The sequence below is a fragment of the Abramis brama genome (assembly GCF_963993115.1).
Source record: "Abramis brama genome assembly, chromosome: 21".
Lineage (NCBI taxonomy): Eukaryota > Metazoa > Chordata > Actinopteri > Cypriniformes > Leuciscidae > Abramis > Abramis brama.
This window is the reverse complement of record NC_139983.1, coordinates 20,567,813-20,586,551: the sequence shown is the minus strand read 5'-3', so window position 1 is coordinate 20,586,551 and position 18,739 is coordinate 20,567,813. Positions and strand designations below refer to the sequence as shown.

General features: G+C 36.6%; 1 protein-coding gene across 1 annotated transcript in view; it reads right to left on the bottom strand.

Moving 5' to 3' along the window:
- kcnh1a (potassium voltage-gated channel, subfamily H (eag-related), member 1a) overlaps positions 1-18,739 on the bottom strand; it is a gene marked incomplete at its 5' end in the record, with an annotated part of 54,196 nt that overhangs the window by 15,121 nt on the left and 20,336 nt on the right. Inside the window, 3 exons of the mRNA XM_084096663.1 lie at positions 912-1,108; positions 5,921-6,173; positions 7,425-7,624. Coding sequence (XP_083952789.1) covers positions 912-1,108; positions 5,921-6,173; positions 7,425-7,624 — 650 coding nt within the window. The remainder of the gene's footprint in view (positions 1-911; positions 1,109-5,920; positions 6,174-7,424; positions 7,625-18,739) is intronic.

Below are 18,739 nucleotides of genomic sequence, written 5' to 3'. Positions count from 1 at the left end.
TGTGTAGGCAAAGTGATTTCTGGGTTAATACATTCATTAGGGCTGTCACAATATCAGATTTTCATGACACAATTATTGTGGATTCACAATCAAAAACAATATTATCGTGGGAGGGTTTTCTCTCCTTTTTTTGGCTAATGAATCACCCTCAAAATACTAGTGTAGGGACTAATGCTTTGGTCTGTTGTCTCCGACATGAGTTTGTTTGGCAGTAGTAGCTACGTAAACATGGTGTCATCTTCTTTTTCTCCCTTTTAAGACCGTTGGCAATCAGCATTAAGTTGCAATACTGCCACCTACTATGTTGGAGTATCAGCCAGTTACTGGTGCTGAATTTTTTTACAGTATTATAATGTGTAGTATCAACTCTATCAACATGAAATTAATTATTGGCACTGGGTCATTTACAATATTATTGTATGTGTAGTATTAAGTCAGTATTAATATAATTTTTTATATTTATATCAGTTATTTTCAGCTCTTTATTGTGACAACCATAAATGTCCATAAAAATAAAAAAAAGGTTATCAGGAGTGGGCAATTAAGAAATTCTATAATTTACACTAGGAGGTGGGTTACATTTACATCCATATGGTGATTAACCTGCACAGAATAGATAGTGTAGCTATAAACTGCTTAAATCATCTGGATTTACTCTGATTTAATAAATAGAAAGTGTCTGTCACTATAAGTAGTATGTGATTATCTAGATAGCTTTAGAGAGCTGTATTTATATTTTCCCATGAGTTCAGCGTGCTACAATCTACTTCCAGCTGTGCAGTGAAGTTTGAATCCAGTAACCTGTAATGTGGGTCCCGAGAAATTCTGCTTACATATGCGGTCTGACATGGGCCAGTGGAAATTGAAAAAGTACTGAGAGGGAAAGAGAATGGCAGACAGCATTCACTCACCCGTTTGCGCAGGTTGTACGTAAGCAGGAGATTTCGTGAGAAGTGGTTGGAGAAGGCGGTGTAGAACTCTAGGACTTTCTGAAGCGCGTCCCGTTTGATCACGTGCAGGTCACAGTATGTTAGCGCTCTCACATTAGCGCACGCCTGAGCTAGCGTCACCTCCTTCCAGAATACGTCCCCAAACACATCACCTTTACCTGCGGAGATACACAGACACTTTCTTACACACACAAACAGGCCTGGCCTGTGTTTCTCGTTGATGTTAGAGACTATTGGCGGCAATGGTTCTATACTGAGGCTTACAATGCTTTTGGGAAACACAGCCCTGAATGGTACATTTATAGAGGACTGTGGCTGTCTAAATAACTGGCAGATCGATACTGTATGTTTATTCCAAGTAATATATTAGATATAAACTGAACAGCAAAAAAAAAAATTGTAATCAGTATATTTGTTTTGTTGTCCTAAATAAGCCAAATTGTATATTGTACACTAGCATTCAAATGTTCAGTGTCAGTAAGGTGTTTTTTGATGAGGAGGGTTGGTTGCCAGTAAATACATTTATAATGTTAAAAAAAAAAATCACAAAAATATTGAGCAACTGTCAACATCATTGAGAATAATAAGAACTGTTTCTTGAGCAGCAAATCAGCACATTAGAATGATTTCTGAAGGATCATGTGACACTGAAGACTGGAGTAATGATGCTGAACATTTTGCAATCACAGAAATAAATTACATGTTCAAATAGAAAACTAAATTTTTCACAATATTACTGTTTTACTGTATTTTAATGCAATAAATGTAGCTTAAATGTTGCATAAGAAACCTATTTCAAAAAACATAAAAAAATCTAACAAAAACCTTTGAACGGTAGTGTATTATGACTTGTTTTCAATAAATATCTTCATTTTTGGTTTCAAGAAATTTCTGCTAAATTAATTTCTTATTTTCTATCAATTTTTGCAGAAAAAAAAAGAAAATACTGCAAATGATCTTTCTGTTTTTTTCTTTCCTCTATCTTCTGTCTTAGATCAGATTACAGCAGACAGATCATGTATTCTGGGGTTTTTTGGGTGTGTAATTCAATTTATGTAAAACACCACTAACACGTCAGATCAGAAGATTTAAGCAGTCGAAAGCACTGGTAAAATCTCATTCACAGCAATATCCTGGCAAGGCAGCATTCTTTTGCACACGCAAACGCACTTTTATTATGATTGGTCAACCCATAGTGCTACATATCATGAGCATGTCTGACAGAGGAGAAATGATGATGAGACATATTCCCTCATTCCATTACTGAAATGAACAAATGCACAAAAGTCTTGTCCATCCATCTCTGTCTGCTCACATCTAGGATAAGTTGGAGCTACAGAGCCAAAATGTCCACTCAGATAAATTATTTACGGTTGTCTTAGTAAATGTTCTAGAATACTGATTCCTTCCTGCTAGCAGAGAGAGAGAGATCTAGAGTGTCACATTTGGTTACGAGACATCAAGAATCAATGGTGTTTGACATCTATGATGCATCTTGATACACTAAATTTATATATTAAATATTCACTATAAATGCTGTTTGTCATAACTTTCTATTTATCAAAGATTTCAAAAAAAAAAAAAAAGTATCACAGTTAAAAATTATTAGGCAGCACAACTTTTTTCAACATTGATAATAAGAAGAAAGAAAAGGCTGGAGTAATGGCTGCTGAAAATTCAGCTTTGCTATCACAGGAATACATCACATTATAAAATAAATTATAATACAAAATGGTTATTTTAAATATGTAAAAAATATACATATTTTTTAAAATAGTTTTGTTTTGATCAAAACACAGTCTTGGTGAGCATATAAAAAAAAAATCTTACTGATCCCAAACTTTTGAACGGCAGTAAATGAGTGGGAAATGTTTGTGTATAATGACGTACAGTGAGGAAAATAAGTATTTGAACACCCTGCTATTTTGCAAGTTCACCCACTTAGAAATCATGGAGGGGTCTGAAATTGTCATCGTAGGTGCATGTCCACTGTGACACTCCTTAATACAGTGCAGTCGCCCTGTCCCATGTGCAGAAAAACACCCCCAAAGCATGATGCTACCACCCCCATGCTTCACAGTAGGGATGGTGTTCTTGGGATGGTACTCATCATTCTTCTTCCTCCAAACACGTTTAGTGGAATTATGACCAAAAAGTTCTAATTTGGTCTCATCTGACCACATGACTTTCTCCCATGACTCCTCTGGATCATCCAAATGGTCATTGGCAAACTTAAGACGGGCCTTGACATGTGCTGGTTTAAGCAGGGGAACCTTCTGTGCCATGCATGATTTCAAACCATGACATCTTAGTGTATTACCAACAGTAACCTTGGAAACGGTGGTCCCAGCTCTTTTCAGGTCATTGACCAGCTCCTCCCGTGTAGTTCTGGGCTGATTTCTCACCTTTCTTAGGATCATTGAGACCCCACGAGGTGAGATCTTGCATGGAGCCCCAGTCCGAGGGAGATTGACAGTCATGTTTAGCTTCTTCCATTTTCTAATGATTGCTCCAACAGTGGACCTTTTTTCACCAAGCTGCTTGGCAATTTCCCCGTAGCCCTTTCCAGCCTTGTGGAGGTGTACAATTTTGTCTCTAGTGTCTTTGGACAGCTCTTTGGTCTTGGCCATGTTAGTAGTTGGATTCTTACTGATTGTATGGGGTGGACAGGTGTCTTTATGCAGCTAACGACCTCAAACAGGTGCATCTAATTTAGGATAATAAATGGAGTGGAGGTGGACATTTTAAAGGCAGACTAACAGGTATTTGAGGGTCAGAATTCTAGCTGATAGACAGGTGTTCAAATACTTATTTGCAGCTGTATCATACAAATAAATAGTTAAAAAATGTGATTTCTGGATTTTTATTTTTAGATTATGTCTCTCACAGTGGACATGCACCTACGATGACAATTTCAGACCCCTCCATGATTTCCAAGTGGGAGAACTTGCAAAATAGCAGGGTGTTCAAATACTTATTTTCCTCACTGTAAATCATCTTTTGTGCTCCACAGAAGGAAGAAATACAGGTTTGGAATGACATAAGGGTAAAGAAATAAATAAGAAATGACAGAATTTTCTTTTTTGGGTGAGATGTCCCTTTAATATATTTATCTGCATTACATCAGAAAATTCAAGAAGTTTGGAATGAATCAGTGTTGCAGCATAGCTTTAATGAATGATTGTTTTGGACTTAGCGGGAAGTTTTGAGCTCACTGTGTTTTGTAGCTGCTTAAACTGACGTTTAAGGAGAAATAAACACTCGCAATATGGGTGCTGTCACTGTGCTCTCTTTCTTTGTACTTTTAAGTAAGAGTGAATGGAAAGAGAGAGTTTCTAATATGTGTAATGGACCAGCAGTATCATTATTTATAGCTCCAGAGGTCACAGTGTAACACACACCAGCCTAATGAGAATTCAGACACACGCATACTAACCTCTGACCCACAGTTTCGCTCAATCCGCCCACTTGAGAGATACAAGTGGTCAGATCGATAATCCTTTTTATTCTGTCTACATAGTGTGTGTGTGTAAATTTTAGAAGCAAAAGATGACATTTGTGGCCTTCCAGACTGATCCTAAATCAGTTTAACAGCTGCGGCAGAGAGCCAAATTTAGCAATGCATCGTTAGTTTGTCAACAGATAAATAAATGGCCATTAGATTCTCAGCTCTGTGGCTTCATGAGGCGAAGTAGCCTAATTTTCTGTTGTGAGACCAGTGGTGTGAAGGAACGAATTAAAAATACTCACGTTACTGTAATTAAGTAGTTTTTTTCAGAATTTGTACTTTTTTGAGTAGTTTAAAATTTTTGTAATTTTACTTTTATTGGATTGGATCGAGTAATCGGTCTCGTGACTGTCGTCAAATCAAATTAAGCCAAATTAAGCAAATTAAATACAATCCGCCTTCATTTAGCAAGTGCACTTGCGCAAAAAACATTTGTTGTTGTTGTGGATGCTGCTGATAAAACAGCTTCGCCAAGACTCCAAAGAGACATGTATTTGTTTGTGTGTGTTTATTTTGTAAAAGTTTTCCCGGATATACTTCCCGATTTAATGCACTTTTTTTAATAATTTTGACAAGAAAAAGAGAAAACCACACACTATGTACCTAAATTTACCACAAAATCTAAATGTATTACTGACTGTTTACTTGACAAATTACTGGAATAATAATTAAAAATTGAGAAGGAAAGTGTGTGTGTGTGTGTGTGTGTGTGTGTGTGTGTGTGTGTGTGTGTGTGTGTATACATCAATATTAGTATATTTGGTATTGTGACTACTCAATTTCTATTTGTTTTTTGTCATTTCATTGAATGAAATAATATGGAGCCAACGTGAGAAGTTATTACAGTGTTTATAGGTAGGTTTATAGGTATAAGTAATCATTTAAAAACACAGGCGTTTAAAGTTTATAGTGCAATAAATCACAGTTCATTGTGCGGCAGAGAAAATGTTGTTTGAACAGAAGACATAAGAAGTCTACAGCAAGAAAGCTGGAATGCTTCCAACTCAATTACTGCCAGAAAAGGATGAACTGATACTTAGAAAGGATCTTAAAAACATACTTTAGAACTGACATTTATGTTATTTTTTTTATCATCAGCTTAGGCCATATTTTGCATTATTTAACATGCATTATGCTCACAGTTTAAACTTTTTCCTCTTCATTTTATTTTATTATGTTCCCTGAATGTTTTACACTCAGAGAAAGAGATGAACACCTTGATCAAAGAGGGTGCAGGATGTGGGAAGAAACAAAAGGGAGAGGGATGGCACAGTGTGGTGGAGATATACGATCACATAGAAGCTCTGTGGATGCAAATAATCTTCCTATTGGGAACTAAACCCAAGACAGAGGGATGATGTCATGATGTGCAAACTGCTACAGATAATTAATGCACTTTTGCTAAAAATATATCCAAGAAAATAATCTAATCCATATCCATACCTAGTCAATATTCTCTTACCCAGAATGGCGACCACTTCGTCGTCTTGGATGACCTCCAGTGACCCTGACACCACAAAACATAGGCTGTCCACGCTCTCGCCCGCATGGTAGATAAGATCGCCTGGAGCGCAGTGGATGGTCTGGAACTCCATGGCCAGGGCCCGCAAACAGCCGTCACTGGCCAGACGGAAAGCAGGATGTTCCTTAAAAACCTTCCGGTTCAGGTGCACGCATATATCAGCACGCATGTCTTTAGGACAGATCTGCAAAACCTGTAATAAGAGAGAGGAATATCAGACTTGAGAGGTTATTCAGCTGCAACTTAATAACTAACTTAAATTTGGGACCTAGGTGGTTATAAAACGCTGCCTACGGCCCTGACTGTGTGCTGTTCCTGCAACGCACTACCAGATTTCCTCTGAAACCCTCTACCTCCCCCAGCTCCACCTGTTTAGATCTGCTATGAGATTCATTTATGCCTATTCATACAGCAGCAGCATTTCTTACATGCTCACAGCAGCATGTCTTTGTATATCTACTGGTAGTAGCATCTCAATACTTTCTCTGTAGCGGCAGAGTGTGCAGCAGATATAGTCCACCAAGACCAAGTACACTAACATTTTCAAATCCATTTACATGCTAAAACTATTATGAGAGATGTTGATTGAAATGAATATATCCCATCATGGAAAAAGGCCAAAATTCTAAAGAAATTTTTTTTTAACATTTTTTTTAAATTATTATTTTTACAATTATTGTAAGAATTGTTCTATTTGTATGAGCCGAGTAATGAAGTAACAGTAAGTTCAACTTCCAGCTGTTTTTGAATGCATTGCTCTGATGGCAGGAAAATCCCTTATTCTGGAGATTCATGCACCGGCCATGGGCATGATTAAATGCATTAATTTTTCTTTTTTAGAAATGTCTCATGGCCACCCAAATTTATGCTTACTGTCATGCCAATGAAGCATACTGAGAGGCTGACACAGAGAGACAGAGGTACAGGACACGTGTGCCGGTGTGTATGTGTGTATCTGAGCGCATTAGCGTGTGATATGTCCCTGAGCTGCCATTCCCAGCAGCTCCTCACTTTTCCAGAGCATCTCCCTTTCTGCATGTGGTTGTCACTGAGACATGGAGGCTGGCTCTGGGGAGGACAGTGCAAGTCTGTGTGTGATGAGACGGCTAAATCACGAGAGAGAGAGAGGAGACGACAGCTGGAGCATTCTGACAATGTCCACCCAATGGGGACTTCACATCCACAGTCATGCTGTTCCCCTCCTGTGGTTTAAGTATAAACGACAGGACGAGTCTAAACACACAGCGTGAAAAAGCATCTTGCTAAATAATCACACTAATGTTTAAAAATACTTAGCCAGACACACACACACACACACGCACAAGACAGAGCAGAAGCGAATAACACACACACACATACACACACGTTAGACAGGAGGGTGGCTGCTGCGAGGTGTCCCGAGTTGCATGCTGGCCAATTGAAGTTGGGCGTACAGGGTGTTCACCTTTTCAGTGTCAATACCGTGGGACATGGACCAGGTGGAGGCGATATAATCCATAACTCTCTCGCTCAGGCCTTTGGGCACCTGGTACAGCTTGAGGAAGTCCCGCACGCTGTTAAGCATCTCGTGATAGCGGTTAGTGTTGGCATACATCTGCTGGAAGATAGTCGTCACATTACCGAAGATGGTGGCGTAGAGGAGAGCTATAAGAAAGGGAGAAATAAACTTTCTGGATTAAGGAACAACACAGAGGAGGCACAGAATAATTGAAATAAATCAGAAATAAAATGATAATTATATACATACAGTGGTCTTCAAAAGTCAAAATCCACATTAAATATTAAAAATATTTAAAGTATTTTTTTAAAATAATTTATAATTTATTCATGCATATAGAAAAAATGTATTGCAAGAAAGAAAATCAAAAGAAGCCCCAAATAACTTTAGAGAGAGAAAGAGAGAGTGTGTGTGTGTGTGTGTGTGTGTGTGTGTGTGTGTGTGTGTGTGTGTGTGTGTGTGTGTGTGTTCATTATCTGACATGCATTGTGTAGTTGCCAGTTACAAAAGCTACATGGAAAAAAATATTCCAAAAGTTACCAGTTTCAGAAGAGAGAGAGACAGAAATGGTGATGATAAGTGACAGAGTGAATTGTAAACGAGTGAAAGCACAGGACAGAAAGAAGAAAATTCAATAAAGGCGAGAGAATGTCTCTTTTAAACTGATTTAGTCTGCCTGTAATGGCTCTGCACACAGAAGAAAATCTAATTACGCATGTAGGGACTCTTATGTGTGTGTGTGTGAGTGTGAATCCCCTCCTAAATACCTTCAGATGAGAATTATGAGCTGCCATTACTCTACAATCATGTCTATCTCATGAACTCAGGAAACAATGCCCTGATATATTAAAGGTATAATTCACATACAAATAAAAGTTGTGTTATCATTTACCCAACCTCATGTCATTCCACACCTGTATGCTGTTATTGTTTTGAAAATTTGTGCAGCACTTTCTGTGCAATAACAGTTTGTAGAGACCATTTGTAGTGATTCATGCTATTCCAAATCTTTTGAAGTAACTTCTTACAGTTTTGTGTGAGAAACAGAAAGAAGTCATTTATTTTAGTCTGATAATCTTCCCCTCCAGTGAGCTATTAACTCAAGAGCTGGATCAGTCGGACGCATGAATGAATCGTTCAGTCTGATTTGTGAATCGGTCGGATCAACTGGCTCAACTATTCATTCATGTATCGGGACCAATTCGGTTCTCGGGTTCAGCTCACTGACTCAGTGATCTGCATATATTGACCACTTTTATAGTGTGTTTTTGTTGCTGTTTTGATAGATGGTCACTATGTAACAAAAAGATCTTTGTGAAGATTCTTCAAAATACTCTTTTTGTGTTCCACTGAAAAAAAATAACAGCATACAGGATTTGAATGACTTGAGGGTGAGTAAATGATGACAGATTTTTCAACTTCCTTGAATTAGAAAAGCTCAAATTAGAGCAAACAATCATGTCTGCTATTTATCTCTTTAAAGTCGGCACAAAACGGAAATTGTGATAGTGTTTTTCTTCCCTATTGTGATGTATATATGAGTAAAATGGCTTCTTGAATCATCATTCTGAGTCCGATCTAGATATAGTCTTTGATAAAAACGTGATTTTCTCATCTCAAATGTTGCTTTTTTTATGAAAATTACCCAGTGTTGATTAAAAAAAAGAATGCATTAAGCTAGAATAAAAAAAAAAATTGTGTGAGTGTTTAAAAGCAGAGGGTCTGTTCTTTCTTTAGATATATTGCATATTCAGATATTCATAAAACAAAATATTCTGGGTGCCATGAAGATTTTGTGAAAATGATCAAAAATGCTGGCGTTGGCTGGCAACTTTTTTTAAAATAAAAACGCTGGTGGGGAAAGAGTTCATAAAAAATTTGCACAGATCATTCATATATAATAAACACAGCAATTTTAAACACTGTGACTTTATAGTCTTTTATAATAATACTGTCTAATAAAACTGTCATTTAAATTTGTGCACACTTCCAAATTATTGCAGATGCTGATGTTGAAAAAAGTTCAAGGCTTTTTAGTATTGTCAACTACCCAGCTGCAGTTTTCTGGGACCCCAGCCATTATTATTAGAGTGTACGAGTCTTGTAAGTGTTTGTGTGTGAAATCGGTGATGTACAGATATGCAGTGTGACAGTCTTTTCTGATTTGGGGACAGATTTGGCTCCAAGGTGACAATAACATGGAACAGAGCTGACAGCGACTTTCCCACTGAAAACATGAGCACACTCTAGATGGTCTGACATGACACATAGGACACAGACACGTCCAGATGTATCAATGTGTGAGGTCACAGGGTGGGCGTTTGTTCACCCTGCAATGTAAAAGTTCAACTTTAACTGCTTTCACGCTTCAAGATGAACTGTCCTGTCGAATCACACGCACACATCGGTTTTTCATTGCAGAGATAGATGAATGTTCATTAACAAATTAACAAATAAGTGAGCCAGGCAGCTTATTACACACCCTCTCTTTACATTAACTGATGTACGGTCTTTAATCGTGTGGGTGAGATAGAGAAAGTGAGTGTTTTGATCTTTGAGATTGCATGGATTGCCTAGGCAGCTCTTGACTGAATGCTCTGACCTAAACGCATGGTTATATTTCATATCACGTGTTTAAATTGTTCTGAAGTTTTCAAATGTGCTGTCAAGTTTATATCTATATATATAATTTATTGATTCAATTTTATAGTTACGCACAGTCACACACATGAAATGTCCCTTTAAAGTTTTCAGTGCAGTGCAAAAATAAATGTCTATTATCTTGTGCAGCTCTCATGACAGTGTAAGGCCCGTCCAATCGGTTCAACGACAGTTTCCGATAAGCGGGGGAAGTCTTTTCAGCGTGGCAAAGTAGTTTAATTCCAATTAAACTTTTATCTGCCTCCATTTTATCATGACCTCAAATTTAGGTTGGAATGCCAAATGGTTATTGATCATTTATATAATAGTTTAGCTACGCATTTGATTATTCTATTTAACTCTTTACTCTTATTGTATTCGTTCATTCGGGTGCCAAACTAGCACAGGGTCCTCGCACCGGCCGTTCATTTTTATGCGGGCACACGATCATAAACTCACCAGTCTTGGTCACTAGACAGTGGTAATTGACTGTTTAGAAGGCTGCCTTCACGCTTGCTCTATCTAAAAGTATTTTGCTTAGTTCCCATTGGTCTGTATACACTTGAATTAAAGCAACACTATCTGTAGTCAGAGGTCATGACCACTACTACAGATATAAGCAGACCAATGGTACTTCTCTGATAGTAGCTTTGGTTTGGTTATGCCATGGTTTCCCACGTACATTTAGCTAGAGTAACATTGCATCAGAGGTAAGGCTCATCCTATTTAGATTGGTCGATCAACATTTTATTGTCCTAAATGGATATTCCCTTTTTAGCCTTTACAGTCTAAGTACACTTGAACTAGTGCCAAGTGATAGCCGGAGCTCTAAAACTGCAGTTGATGTGCCCTACGCTCCACTCAAAACTGGACTCTAGTCCGTTACTAACCTACAACGATGTACTAACTTCACCCGTTCATTCACTGTATTCTTCAGCCAGGCCAGTAGTTGGCGATGTCACTTTGTAAAGAAACACTAAATGCCTATAGACCTTATGTAGCCCCACCCCTTTTCAGCGCTGCGCTCGTTGTCTTTTGACTTCCGGTCTGTATTTTCACAGCGATCTTGCGTATTTATGAATGAAAGGCTCGTTTTAAAATCTTCCCGGTCTACTGACATTTGTTAAGACATAAACATTACAATCCTCATGATAACTTTCGTTAACTTTACATTAAGTAAATCCACTTCAAAAGCTAATTACTCCTGGACAACAATGCCATAGAAATATACAGAGCGACTGCAAAAACGGAAGTTCAAAGACAATATTCTAAAGATGGCGGCGCCCTTGTTTCTCTGGCGCATAAGGTCTATAGACCCCTTCAGTTTGTAAACATGGTGACCTTTTTTTGTGGGCGGAGCTTAGATGGAACGATTCCTCTGGCTGCTTCACTAACATAAGTTAGCAAGTTTTGTTAGCTTGTTTTGTAACAATGACTGGAGAAAATCTGATTTTACCTTAATGTGTAAGGTCACTCACTGTCCAGGATCGCAATTTGTTATTTGCAAAAGTTAATTTTAACGGACAGAAACAGATTGACCGACCCATTCACACTCACTCAATGGATGGACGATCTGACAGATTACCTCCGGTTGATTGGCCTGACATCTACACTAATAGAGAAACCGAGCATAAAGAGAAACTGAGGGCGTATAAATCTTTAGATGTCTATAACTATTTGCTGAATGGTCACGTACATGACTTGTGTGGTACGATCTGAAGTTCTGTCAAGCCAGCGCCAAGGCCAGAAGATGACCATTTAAAGAGTGATATTACAGTGCAATTTTAAAGATGTGATTATTTTCTAGAAATAAAAATTCCAGATACATCAAATTAATTTTGTATTTGATTATTCTTTCTTACCAGGTTCTTCAAAAAGTCTAGTCACAATCAATCACAACAATGTATACAATCACAGATGATTCACAAATAATCACAATAGTTTAGAAAATATTATGCGATATAATTTCAAACTGGAGCCTGTACTCCATCAATTCTTGCACCCAACAACACAACAAGATGACATTTTAAGCTCCTTATGTAGGTTTGTATTGGCTGCCTCCAGTTTTCCCTTTGTTTTGCCCCCAGCTAACGCCGTGACGTAATTGTGATGTCGGCGTAAAAAGGGTCTATAGACTGAACATAAATATGCATGCGCATGACGTCACCGGTTTCCAAAAAATTCAAGTTTTTGTTGTTTGTTGTTTTGACGATAACAGTATCGCTTTCAAAAACTTGCGCTTTGAAACCTGATTTCAGAAGCTTATTTAAAAAATATTATAAAAAAAATAACAACATTTTTTTTTTAACTGTGTCGTGTAAACGTCCCCTAAAACTATATGACTGACGCATTAAAATTCCTCAATCCACTTTCTGTCTCCTCTCTCTTTCACACTCTCATTTTCTGTTCCCCTTAGCACAGCTAAATCTGAGGTTTCATGAATTTAACATATTTTCTAAAAATAGCCACATTCGGGTTATTCTGTTCCTTCTGAAGTACACAACAACTCAAACTAGGAAACGGCATGTGATTTAGAGTGGAAACAATGGCACAGAACCCCATTAATCTTCCTTGCCGTCATAAAGGAGATTTAAATCCATCAAACACAACTGTGTTTGTGCTCGTGGACTTTCTGTGTGCTCTGTTTAAAACATGGAAGCACACAAGTGCAAGTTCAAGTCATTAGAAGAAGAGCAAAAATCAGCACTAAACCCCAGGGGAGTCTGTACTGTAAAGCAGGACTCGTTAGTGGAAACGTATATTTTTCAGCACTGATGTTTTTACACTTCCTCTGTTCATTAGAAAGTTGCTGCGGTAATTGTCTTTGCGTGACACATTCATAACATTGTTTCGGTAAAAGACGAAACATCTCGCCATCTGCTTGAGCTGAGCCGCTGCCAGAGATGGTGTGAGACAGAGGGGTAATGGTAGAGCAAAGAAAAACATGGGGTGGAGGAGATAAGCCTGTGTTAGTGTAATTTGATTAGTGCAGGTGATTAATTGTACTGCCAGCATTATACTTGTGCTCTTCACTCCATCTCTCCCCCTCTCTTTCTTTTTATCACCCATTTATTTTGACTACACAATATGCAGTATAGCGTTGTTTTAAATCAGTTCAAATAGTGTATACTTAATACTGACAGTAACAAACAATATAATTTATATTCAAGTAAATCATATAAAAATCTCAAATTTATGATCTCTCAAATTAACTAGATGTGCAATTTCTGAAGAAAATACCAGTGCTTGAATAACAGCAATAGAGTAGTGTTAAAGCTTTGGGTAAGTTTTAGTTTTAGTTCTGAGGGTTCTGTAGAAAATTAAATGCTGTCAAAAGTACCGACATGTTGGTGGCAAGTCGAAACTTACATTTTTAAAATGTAACGATCAAGCCTTTCTGCAGTCCTAGTAGTACTGAGTACCGGATAGGCAGCTACTTTCATATTGGTTTCATATTGGAGTAACTTTTCATTATATTTTTTTAAAGCAATATTCACTTAACTGTTTTAAAGCTTCATGTTAATGTTTTAATGTATTACTTATTAATTATTAACTGATGTCATTCATTTAAAAATTTTATTATTAAACTATTATGGTACAGAAACTGGTACAGAGAACCTATTTAATGGTATACTACCTATTCATCACTAATTCAACAGAAATCATCTCACAAATGAAACCCAAGAATTCAGGCCTAATACCGAAATTCAGATCTCTCTTGCCTTCTAATCAGCAATAACTAATGCATCCTTGCCATGACTGATAGCATCATTTAATCTGTTTGTTCAGAAGTACCAATTATCCTCGCTGGGTACTGAACTCATTAATTAGAGCCACAGCCCTGTGTTTTTGTAACGGATTATTTATTTGTGCTGGTTTATTGTGCTGTTTATTAACTGGTGTGTACCAGTTGAGCACAATGGTATCTATTGACCCACCATCTACTGGTTATAGTGGTAATTATTGTCTTTTTTTATTTTTAAATTAAAGTGTTTTCTATCAAATGTTGTATAATATATACACTGAACAAAATTATAAACGCAACACCTTTGTTTTTGCCCCCATTTTTCATGAGCTGAACTCAAAGATATAAGACTTTTTCTATGTACACAAAAGGGCTATTTCTCTCAAATATTGTTCTCAAATCTGTCTAAATCTGTGTTAGTGAGCACTTCTCCTTTGCCGAGATGCTGATTAGACAGCATGATTATTGCACAGGTGTGCCTTAGGCTGGCCACAATAAAAGGCCACTCTAAAATGTGCAGTTTTCCCCCCGGACCCCCAGACCCCCTCAAGAAAAGTAAAACTGCACATTTTAGAGCCTAAGGCACACCTGTGCAATAATCATGCTGTCTATCAGCATCTTGATATGCCACACCTGTGAGGTGGATGGATTATCTTGGCAAAGGAGAAGTGCTCACTAGACAGATTTGTGAACAATATTTGAGAGAAAAAGGCCTTTTGTGTACATAGAAAAAGTCTTAGATCTTTGAGTTCAGCTCATGAAAAATGGGGGCAAAAACAAAAGTGTTGCGTTTATAATTTTGTTCAGTATATATATATATATTATATATATACTGTATGTATACTGTCTTTGTTGCCAACATTATTGTGTGTTAAGTATTGAGGATCTATATGGCTTTTCACATTTATTCACTTAATAAGCTATTATTAATTAATTAATTAACAGTTTACAGATGGTGCCCAACCAGAATGAGACTTTTACCGCCGCCGTTCCCGCGGCGGCAAAATTGGGATGTGTATTTGCTGCCTTTTACCGCTGAGTGGCGCTGTAATCACAGACTTTGAAAAGTGTCAGTTTATTCTCTTTAATGCCGTAATCTGCCGCGGCAGTAATCTGATCTGAGGCCACAGATAAATTTAAGATAAATATTGTGGTTAAACGAATTCAAATTCATTTAATTTAAACAAAGTAGACACACGTTAACATTGTGTGCCCAGTTTTTCTATAATTTAAAAAGGCTATGTCAATAGGTTACTTGTCATTTACTTCGTGTTATTTTAATGTGTTTGTAGATTTATTAACTGAAACATAACAGTGAAATAAATTAAAATAATTTACCGTAAAATTAAAACATTTTCAGGACTTGCAGTTACTAACCGATGTTAGTCGGTTTAAGCATTATTTGTTATATTCAGAATTAGGCTTACATGTTGTTATGATTATCAATTGAATTCTTTAATAAATAATCAACCACAATGCCTATTACTACTGCCGCAGCAAAAATAAACCAGTCGAATTTCAAAGTCGTTCGCGAAATTACTATAGGCTATACCGGGCAAGTGACAGGGCAAAACAGCAGCAACTGCGGCATTTTAAAAGGTAAGTTTCCTATCTGTTTATTTAAAAAAAAAAAAAAAAAAAAAAACTTTTTTCATTATTTGAACAAAAATTAGACTGACTGAATATGTTAAAATATAAACAAACAAAGCAGAGAATAAAACAAACTTTTAGGGAAAAAATATAGGCCTATTATGCTCAGAATTGTTTAACATTAACGAAAGCAAAATATGTAAAAATACATTTCAAACAAAATAAAACAAAACAAATTCGTGGCCGAGTGGTAGGCTATAACTTACGTTTCAAATCCCGAACAAACATGGGCTACTTTTTTATTATTAATTTGATTTGATAGTTCTAAAATATTGCTACACCATATTGTTTTTTTCTCCTATAGCCTAGGCTATTAAATATTTTATATTTATAAAATAAAATTACCATTCATTTCCATTTTACATTAGGGACAATTTTTTTCCAACAGAATGGCTGAATTAACATCTGCATAATAATAATAATAATAAATAAATAAATAAACAGCACAAGGTCTTGTAAAAACACTTCTTTTTTTTTTTTGACACATAATTTTTTTTTTTAACTTTTAAAACAGAGAAAATAGTAGACCTAGGCTATTCAGACGATATCTGTGGTCAATGCATTAACAATAGACTCTCGGAGCTTCAAACGATCTGAGATCGAATCTCAGTGTAGCCGACAGTGTTTGTGTTTTTCCATTCTTGATGCTTAAATATGCATCTGTTTATTAAAGTCAATCATCTTGTTTAATTATCAATTGTACATTAACATAAATTTGCTACATTCCAGTTGAGCCGCTGCACGCTATGACATAGCCTATCTGATGAAGGAAGACTGTCAGCCGATTGCACTAGAAAATGAAGATGATGAAGCTCGTCTTTAATCTGCTAAATTATTGTTTTTGTGTGTGTGAATCATTCACGAGATTGAGATGACTGACAGTAATACCCGGCCATAGCAACGGTAGACATTTTCCAAAACAGATCGAACAAATCAGAAAAATACTTTCAATACAGTATTGCTTTCAATTAAAAAATAAACAATGAAAATGTAAAAGAAAAATAAAATTAATTAAGTTTGAAAACCCATCGCACATTTCAAGGTATGAATAAAGTGTCGGGACAGTTTATTTATTTAAACAGGGTTGCATCGATTCGATAGAGTTTATTCCCTTTGTGATGCAAAATAAGAAACATTTTAAATTTATTGTCAAAGAAATTGCAGCTAAATTAAAAAATGAAAACGGTACAAAACGAAAAAAAGTTCAAAGCAACATAAATTAAGAACAGGCGTTTTTCTTTGCCTCTCTCGCGCTGGATATTTTTTTAGTAAGTTTGGTCTCCCTCACTGCGCGCGGCGGGTCTTTCTCGAAATTAAGCATTTCAGCGTAAAAAAACACCATACAGCTGATAATACTGTATATGTCGCTGTGTGTCATCCACACAAATCACGAAAGAAAAAACTGTAACAAATAGCTTTTGTTCCTTCAAAGATACAACATGCCTTGCTGAATTCGCCTCACAATAAAACGAGGTGGGTCGCGAATTAAAGAGTTCTGTATCTGCTAAATTGAAATTGTGTGTGGAAAACCTTTAAATACAATCAATAAAACTACAATATATAATTTAATAAGATATAGGGCCTACTGTACATAGGCTATGGACTTTTGGAGATTTTGAGATTAAACCTTAAAATAACTTTGCCTTTGCCTGCTCATCAGGCTGGCTCCGACACTCTCCATATGAAAGACGGAACATTAACACCTCTGTCCTGCACCCCCACGATAAAGCAACTATTGCCTTCTCCAAACCCCCCACAGGCTAGCTGAGTTTGCAAAACAAAACAAAGAGTTTGCCACTCGTCGTGGTGTGCCAAAACACTTCATTATAAACTTCAATATTTCATTCAAAACAATCTCAAAACGCTTTGTGACATTCTGAAAAGCCGTGGATGCATTACTGCCACTGGAACCATGAACGCAAATACTGGTTCTGATTTTATTGTTTGTCGTTTAAACGTCATATATATATATATATATATATATATATATATATATATATATATATATATATATATATATTAACAGAACTGCTTTTGAAATTACGATTGGAATTATTATAGGCTACAGAAGTAAAGTCATTGTATAATATTTGTTCCTTAGTGTAAAATGGAAATGCATGGTGATTTTATTTTGTAAATAGGCTATAAGCAAAAAACTATGTTTTAGAACTAGACAAATCTCTCTGCATCAACAATAGACTATAAAATGCATTAATAGGCTAATATAAAAATATCAATAGTCCAGGTTAGTTCGGGATTCGATCCTGTGTCATCTAAATGATCGTAACGTAAGTTCAACCACTCGGCCACGATTCACTCGTTGCGACATAGCCTAACGTTCCAGTGTGTGTTCGCTCACACAAGCGAGAAGCGCTCTTCATTCAAATGAACGCGCCGCCGCGTTTGTCGAACACTAATTCAACATGCCAGAATAAAACCTGGCTTTAGAACAATGCATAGCGCCACTCGTCGTGGTGTGCCAAAAAATTTACAATAATTTAGTTTTATTTATTTCAGTGTTAATGTTTGAGTTAAAAAAATCCTCTACAAATTAAATTAACACAAAGTCGGCTATAAGAGTCCTTTATAGGCTAAGTAAAAAGCAAAGGGCTTACAGTCTTAACATTTAGGCTACTTTGCTTAAATTCGATATATTTATTTTCAGTAGGGCCTAATAAATTTGTAGGGATGTAATTTCAGTTTGCTTTACCAACGCTATGTATTCAATTAAAGTTCCAAGAGGTCTGGTATATATTTCCTTCCCAGCTGACACTAATATGCAAGTGCACAACAAAAATCACAACTTGTGCTTGCTGCGAACGCAAGTTATTTAAGGTGTCTCAACTGTACACAGTCTACCCTACAGTGTGAATTCGTTACAAGGTTTCATTTAATTATTTTTTTTCCATCTATGTTGAATATGAAAAGTGAACAGCACGAGTAAGATAGGATGCATTAGGCTATATCGAGAGATGGATATGGAGTGGGTCAGACATGATTTTGACCACTTCATTAAGTTTTGTTTAGTAGAAAACCTTTCTTTAAAGTGAATTTCGTTTTCTATAAATTGTATCTTAATTTTAACCAATTTTTCATCAACCAATTGCCTGTATTTAATAAGTAAGAGAAGCAAATATAACAGACACTAATCATGGAGGCGCCCGCGCGGTCACTTGCGTTGCACGTCAGCTGGAGCGCATCTCATCCTAACTTAACGAAACTCAGC